At 31.3% G+C, this 8,299-nt stretch overlaps 1 protein-coding gene across 1 annotated transcript; it reads left to right on the forward strand.

The window, feature by feature from the left end:
* The first annotated feature begins 1,149 nt into the window (after nucleotides 1-1,149).
* On the forward strand, nucleotides 1,150-7,503 carry LOC134718852 (uncharacterized). Its single transcript, XM_063581664.1, has 4 exons — nucleotides 1,150-1,746; nucleotides 2,333-2,503; nucleotides 4,740-4,800; nucleotides 7,233-7,503. Exons 1-3 carry the CDS (start codon nucleotides 1,579-1,581, stop codon nucleotides 4,758-4,760), a joined length of 360 nt encoding a protein of 119 aa, XP_063437734.1. The 5' UTR covers nucleotides 1,150-1,578; the 3' UTR covers nucleotides 4,761-4,800; nucleotides 7,233-7,503.
* Nucleotides 7,504-8,299: the final 796 nt, after the last annotated feature.

Below are 8,299 nucleotides of genomic sequence, written 5' to 3' on the forward strand. Positions count from 1 at the left end.
CAAATAACAAAACGCATCAAAAACGAAGTATAGTTTCCTATGTCAGGACAGGGTTGGACAAACGTCTTCCAAAGTTGATAGTCTATTAAAAGTACTCTTAAATTAAATAGAATATTGCTTTGAAGAACATTGTTTAGCATTAATTAACCCACTATTTAATTTCATTGAACGAAAAATGAGTGCTTTTACGTTCTTAAGTTATAATTAATTCAGAATGGTGATATGCAGGTGCTTGGTTAATTGTACATAACAATTACATAGACATTTGTTGGACTGATAGTTTCATTAATGTGACATAATACACTGAATCGAACCTTTCTTGTCTTAACCAAGGTAATTTTACTCTTATTTCAATTGTTTGACGCTTAAACGTCGTCTCAGCTATATTTAACGTAGTCAAACCCTGTGACCACCTCATGAAATAAACTTTTGTATGGCCCTGCAACGATGTTGTCGGTGCCATATAGTTTTACCCCTGTCCGAAATTCCGAAATTTCGCAATTTCGTCATTCCGTCAAACCACAACAAACCTTTAAACGGAGTTTTTTTCTAAAAACCTTGAAATATTTGGTTGATTTTTGTGAGTTAACCATGATGCCCTACAGCTCAAGTTTAAGTTTGGTTCCGCTACGCTTATTTTGGCTGAAATAACGGACTTTGGACTTTGACAAATTGTTGAATATCAGAGTGATAAGAACTTTTTTCTAAATGCCTTCAGATATATGGGGTGGTTTTTGGTATGTAATTTTATTATTATGAATTACAAATCAAGTTTAAGCTTCGTTCCGCTCCACTAACTTTGCCGAAATAACGGGCTTTGGACTTTGATAATTGTTTAAAATCAAAGTTATACGGACTTTTTTCAAAACTCTTTCAGATATTGGGCTGATTTTTGGTATGTGAGTCACTCATGATGAGTTACAGATCGAGTTTCAGTTTTGTCCCGATCCGCTAATATTTACCAAAATTAAGGGTTTACAAAATTGTTGAAAATAACAGTTATTCAGACTTCTTTTCTATAAGAATGGCAATGTGTTTGTTAAACATGATAATACTATACATTCGGAAACCTGATATTTACGCGAGTCTTTTATCAAGGAACTACAAACAAATCATATTTGTAGAAATGTAAAAATATTCAAGTACGATTTTAGAAAGACACATCTTACTATATAAAACATTACTATTTTTCAAAGGAAATGTCAAACTCATAAGTTTGACAATTTTATGGCAAAATAAAACGAAAACACAAATAGACAAACAACGGTATACAATTTTTTTTAAAGAAAACTGAAAACTGGACAAAACAACCTATTATCCTATGCTACCCAATGATAATCATAATTTTTAAAATCACATTCGCGGAAAAAAGATAGTTTTGTGTAACGATTATTGGAATATATCCGTCACCATATGTGCAACGAATCCAGTCAAACAACTTGTGATGACGAGCATCCTTTCACTTCAATAATATATAATACAAAACAAGCTGTGTCAATAAATATATATCATTTAAATGCCTGATTGGTCTTTACTGTAAGAAATATACAATGATCACGTTGTTTGTTATTAAAGTCGATGGTGACTGGAGTGGATGGTCTTTCTGGAATATCTGCAGTGCGACATGTGACGGTGGAATTCAGGATAGAAATCGGAAATGTGATGTCCCTCAACCATCCAATGGAGGAATTTACTGCAAAGGAACACTCAAAGAGAGTCGTCCTTGTCACAACCTCGATTGTGAAAGTAATTTAATGTTTCATTTTAGAAATATGATATTTGAGTCTAATTTAAGTAACGTGCCGACTTACGTCTATTTCTGATTATATTTTTTTTCTGCGTCTGATTTCAAACGTGCGGGTAGAACTTGCATTTTATATGTCACTTGAGATGCTTTCTCTGATGTCAAACCCGGTTTCGTTCCTTTTCAGTACAGAACATGAGATTCAATTTCGTTCGCTACATTGATTAATATCTTTCAAATTATTTTTTCAGTTGACAACATTGGTAAACAACAGTTACTTTTGGACAAATATACTCATATATATCATGTATTTGTGTATAGAAAAAGGTTAAAAGCCATGTCTGACAACATTTCATTATTGGAGGCATTATTAACTAGATATCATTAACTCATGATTACATATTGTATTGCCAAACTATTACAGAGCACTGGTCCCAAATAATGTATAGAATTTTAACAACACAAATAGCCGTGTCAATATGAAGGACGTATATAATAAAAACTGTCTGTGACTCGTTATCGTTCATATTATTTTATCCTTAACGATCATATCATATGCTTTTCTGCAAAACAATTATAACTTTGTAGTTAATAGGCAATGGGGGACATGGCAAGAATGGGAAATTTGCAATACTACCTGTGGAAACGGAACTCAACACAGAAGACGAAAATGTGACAGCCCTTCGCCGTATTTTAATGGATCTGAATGTATGGGACTTGATATTGACATCCAACCATGCTATCAAGGGATATGTCCAGGTAAAATCAATTGATAATCTTGCATCCTATTCATTGTTTATATACAATTGTTCTATATGTACTCATACAATATATTCATGTATATCATGTCCTGTCTTTGTTTGATACGCAGGCTGAAGTATCTTAGTAGTGTACAGTTGATTTTATATAATAATTTCGTCTCTCACATATCTTTAATTTGGATATATTTATAGCGTTATAAACAGATTCATCGCACAGATCAAAGGCGTACCACCCCTGAGGTCGACCCCTTTAGTGTAGTAGTTATAACGTCTCTTTATCTTTTTGACAAGGCTTACTAGTCATTTTATCGAATATATGTGGTTTTCCCCAGACATCGTTCACTGTGACACTGAGAAGTACCGACATGTAAACAAAAGAATCAGACGTTCTGTATTAAAGCAACTTAATTATACGTATTTTTTCTGATATTGACATGTTCACAGTATGATCTACAAACTTGTAATTTCCAATGACTTAATAAATGAAACACTCAATTGCATGACAATAGGCATATATGTATTGAGTACTTCATTGTTGCAAAATCTACCCTTTAAACACATAATGGAAAAAGAAAATGTATAGTTAATATGAGTTGAGAATGGAAAATTGTACCAATCTCCAAATTTTGAATGATAGCCAAAGTTAATTTCTGTTTAAAGTTTTGAGTAATTTTCAACATGATCAACATTGTATATTTATCAAGAATTGATATATTTCCATGTCTTCCAAAAGCGAAATATGAATAGTCAAAAGTTTAATAATGCGTAGTTATGCATGGACAAAATTATTATTATACATCATAACATTGGTTGCAACAAAATACATTGATTTCCCAGTAAAATAAAAATCTTTAATTTCACATGTGAAATAAACGTGGTTATTTCACTCCTGTGGATTCATACACCAAATATTCGCTGTCAAGACTTCGATTACGTCGGATCAAAACAAATTGTGAATGCGTAGAAAATGATATAGTTCCTTACATTTTCCTTTTAATTTTATTAAAAAAATAAGCCATTTACCAAGTTAGAAAAAAGAATAATTTATAAAAAATTTCAATTATCGAAAAATATTCAACTTGTGACCGAAAAGCACTGACAATTACCTCATGCGCTACATGTATTCGTTAATTGATGTGTTGATTGCCCACTCGTTGAATAATTTTCTCTATTTGGATCCTTCCAAAGAGGTTAATGTGCATTTCCAATTGCCTTTGATATTTCACTTTGTCATAATTTAGTGTTGAATGCAACGCTTCATTTGATTGGCTGACAGTAACCATTGACACAACTGTGTTATTTGACAGGGACTACCGTTTGTTTGTGGCTTACTCCGGATTATATTGGAATTAAAATTTAAGGAATTACTGTAAATTTGTTTTTTTCTTTCTTTTGGAAATAACTTGAAAAAAAAATTGATGTTCAGAAAATATTCCGTGGATTTTCAGTATGCAAATTAGATTTGATGTTATTTCTCCATAGACAGAAAACAAAATACAATCATTTCCCAAAATAACATTTACCAAATGACATTGAGTTGAGGTGATACACTGTTTTTCATTGAAATATCGTTTTAACAGAAAGTGTGTATACGGATAACTTCGTGTATTATATTAATATGAGGCAGGCATTACCTGTAAATAGTGACGAAGTCTGTATGAATTATTTTTTTTGTAACTTAAATATTTGTTAAGAAAAAGAAACGGAAATACCGTAACGTTTCGGATTTTGGTTCTGTTGTTAGGGATTCTAGTTGTGACGTTATTTAAGTTATGACGTCATATGCAATGTAAACAAAGAAACTGTATCATCAGGAAACGTTTTCTCATATCAAGGAATTATTAAAAATGAAATTGGTATTGCATTCCTTCCTATTTTATACTAAACTGATAAATATATATTTTACTCAAAGTTTCATACAAACGAGACCGGAAAAGTCAAGTACATTGTAGATTTTTGAGCAAATGCGGGAATTCAAAACACGACATAAAAAAGTTTGAACGATTTTGAGTTCATTAGTACAAGGAAAAATTTAGGGAAAATTTTCCCGTTTTTTTTTTTAATTTCTTTTAATGATTTCTACTGTTATTGGAGACTTCGTCCCCATAATATCTGTGATTTTATTTTTTAGCAAAAAGAATGATGCATGGAAGGTAATCTCCAATTTCAATTATTAATCATATCTGTTGTATCTCCAAAAATATTTTGATACAGATTACGTATTTGATTCCCAGTGTGTTCGTGACCAGCAGTAAACATGGTAAAGGCTCAATTGAGTTTTGAACTTACAGAAAGGTATTGTTTTGATTTTGTAAGCAATGACTGCTTCTTTTTGGAAATTTATAGAGTTCTAAAAGCGTTGACCGTACAACCCTATAAAAGGAGCAGGTCCGGTAAGGGCCGATTTTGGCCTCAACATTCAGGTTCATCTAACGAAATATTTTGAACTTTTTTAAACACTATTTCAGTTGATTCAATTAGTTAAAGTGAAAGATTTTAACATATTGAGTCATTAAAAACGCTCCGATTCAAGGTTAAATATGTCAAATCTATCAAATATGCAAAAAATTGTCACTTTACAGATACAAATGAAAGTGACCGCATCGATGTTTATCCACAACCTTTATATATGTTATGTATTATCATCAAACACAACTAACATTTCAATATTAAGAATGAACACGAATGCGGCCACTTTCATTTAAGACGGAAACCGTCTAAAATTTATCTAAAACGCTAAAACTAAGAATTTCAGTAATTTAGCATGACTTATTGATCATAGTATCCAATATATGTGCATTGTTTAGTAAAAAACAGCCCATATTTATGTAGCAGAAGTATTCTACTTTCCAAAAAATAATTAAAAGGTTACATTTTAACAATTTTATAAAACTGCTATATTTTGGGGCCAAAAAGGGGTCTTACTGAACATACTCCTTGCAAAACCTACATGTATGATATCATGTTTTCGCTATGATCACGAAATCAAGACTTTCAAGAATTTCTTTTTTTTTTGCCTGTGTACTTTTTTGTGGAAACGTGTGTCAGTATGCATGTTACAACTCATTCAATTCATTTTAAATTAATCAATGACGCGAGATTGCTGTTAGCTTATAAAAATAACATATTAAAATGAAACATGCATGCAATGTAATTATTGATTATTGTACTTCAAACTTTGCAAAATCTATATGTATGTATATATCAGATACACTTATATCAAAGACATACTAACAAATCGGTACTTATACATCCCGTCAATGCCTTTGTATTATCTCTTATTTTTGCTGGTATGTTTTGTATATGCAACTTTTTGTTTTTCTTTGATTCTTATAACGTGACTCTGTACTTTAAAGATCCCGTCATTATGTAATTGCTCTATGATATGTAATTATTTTATTGTTCTATTATAAATGTGATAATACTTATAACGACAAACGACAAAAATATATTACTCGCGTAGTGGTATTCACCATATAAGGATTCTTTAAAATTCTAAAAACTTCTGGATAATTTTGAATCTCGGTCTGTTTCTGAAATTAATTCTAACATAACTTTCACACCACCATTCCCCATGTAAAATTATAAAAAAATGTTTTTGAATATAAATTAAACAACAATTTTTTTTCGATGTGACGTTTACATTTTCGGACGCCAATTACGCAAAACAATGAAAAATTAGATCGCAAAAATATTGAACTCTTAGGTAAATTGAATCGGAAAGACCCTAATCAAATGGCAAAATCAAATGACAAAACACATCAAACGAATGAACAACAACTGTCATATTCCTGACTTGGTGCAGGAATTTTAAAATCTAGAAAATCGTGGATTGAACCTGGTTTATAGCGCTAAACCACACACTTGTACGACAGTCGCATCAAATTTAATAATATTGATAATGATGCGTGAACAAACAAACAAACACAATAGGTAAAAATGTCACAAATAAAGGTAAAAAGACTAGTATAAAAAACATATTTTAATTTGATAGATGCTTTTTGTGTAGTATTTTTTTGTAAATGTTTGTTTGTTTTGAGATTGTAACACATCGATTACTGCTGTGACCGTATTTTGACTATTTGATGCGTTATAACACCAGGTCCCATTCATCATTTTCTACATTTGAAAATGAAAATGCCTGTTAGGAATATGACAGTTGTTGTTCATTTGTTTTTAATCATTTGATGTTGCAATTTGACATGTTTGATTAAGGACTGTCCGTTTTGAATTTTTCTCGGAGGTCAGTATTTTTGTGATTTAACTTTTTGCATGCGGTTTTTGTTGGTTTATTTCCAATAAAGTAGCAATACTTATAGATTATCGATGACCATCCATCTCAACGAGATTGATTTTCTCGCTTGAGCCGGGACGGAGATCACCAATTATAATCTGTTTATCGCTATTTAACATATGACGAAGTTGTCAATTTCGTGTCAATTTCGTTAGCAACGCCGCGTACATGTTTAGTTTCTAGCGATAATTTTCCATCTTACGAGAGTAGCATGACATGAAAAACTATCACAAAATGAGATCAAAGAAAAAATGCTCAAAATAGCGATAAATGTTTGTACTTGACCACATACACAATTGATTGACCAAAATTCATGTATTCATACAATCACACCATTCCTCATACACCATTACACCATTCCCCTTACACCATACACCATAGCACCATACAACTTGTTTTGGGAAGTTTACACCATCCAAGGACTGTATTTCAGCAACACTGAAAATCTTCCAGAATTAAAAGTTACAAATTAACAAAATGATTATGATTGCGACGAACCGAATGACCTGTATGACACCTGCAATGATGAAAGTATTGTACCTGGTAATACTCATATCACTGCTGATAATATCGAGACCGGTGCTAATGCTAAAGTGCCATGTAATGCTGACAGTGGTGACGACGTATACGAGAATCTAAAAATAGCTTGAAGCTGGTTTTTTTCCACGTACTAATTTTAAACTTGTATTGTAGTTGTAAGCCATTTTTTTTTAAAGATAGTAAGCTATAACATTACAAAACTAACATAGTTATGCAGTTCCATAATACAAAAAATAGCTATGTACAATGTTCAAAACCGTGGTATTTAACAACTTTCTTTCCGGTTTTTGCTAAAAAAATATTCAAGTTGGTCTTCAGTGGATAGTTATTTTATTTGCAAAAAGATCTCAAATTGTTATTTCGATAAAGTTTAAAACAAATATCTCTCATATATCATTGTCTAAACACATTTATAATTGATAAAGTGTTTTATAACATGACCACTATTATGATTTGAATACTTATATGCCTGAAATGCAGATACGTGAAGTACCTGTGAATAATAATTGTGTTTGATGAAAGGCGTACACATATTTAGTTTTAATTTTTCTGAATAGCAGTCAGATAAGAAGGTGTGATTACTTTAATAAACCTGATAATTTCTTTTACATAAGGGACAAAAGAGATATATACGACTGAGAATCAAACCAACTTTTTAATCTCCAATTCCTGAAAACAAAATATTCAATTCTTGAAGAAAAAAAAATTCAAGAAATCTTCGAAAATCCTTACGTTAAATACGTCTGTGTTAGGAAAATCCAAAAGTAAAGGCATGTTTTTGAATTTTAATTTTCGTTTAGGCGAAAGGATTCTTTAAGTGGAGAACCAAGTTGGCAGAAAGAGTCAGCAACCGTAAACATCACATCGTCATAAAAAAAACCTTATTGTACATGTTATACACGTGTTTCTCTAACTCTATGGAAATTTATTCCTTTCCGAACCCATTGTATAAAAAAAAAT

The sequence above is a fragment of the Mytilus trossulus genome, chromosome 5 (genome assembly GCF_036588685.1).
Source record: "Mytilus trossulus isolate FHL-02 chromosome 5, PNRI_Mtr1.1.1.hap1, whole genome shotgun sequence".
In the NCBI taxonomy this organism is placed as follows: Eukaryota; Metazoa; Mollusca; class Bivalvia; order Mytilida; family Mytilidae; genus Mytilus; species Mytilus trossulus.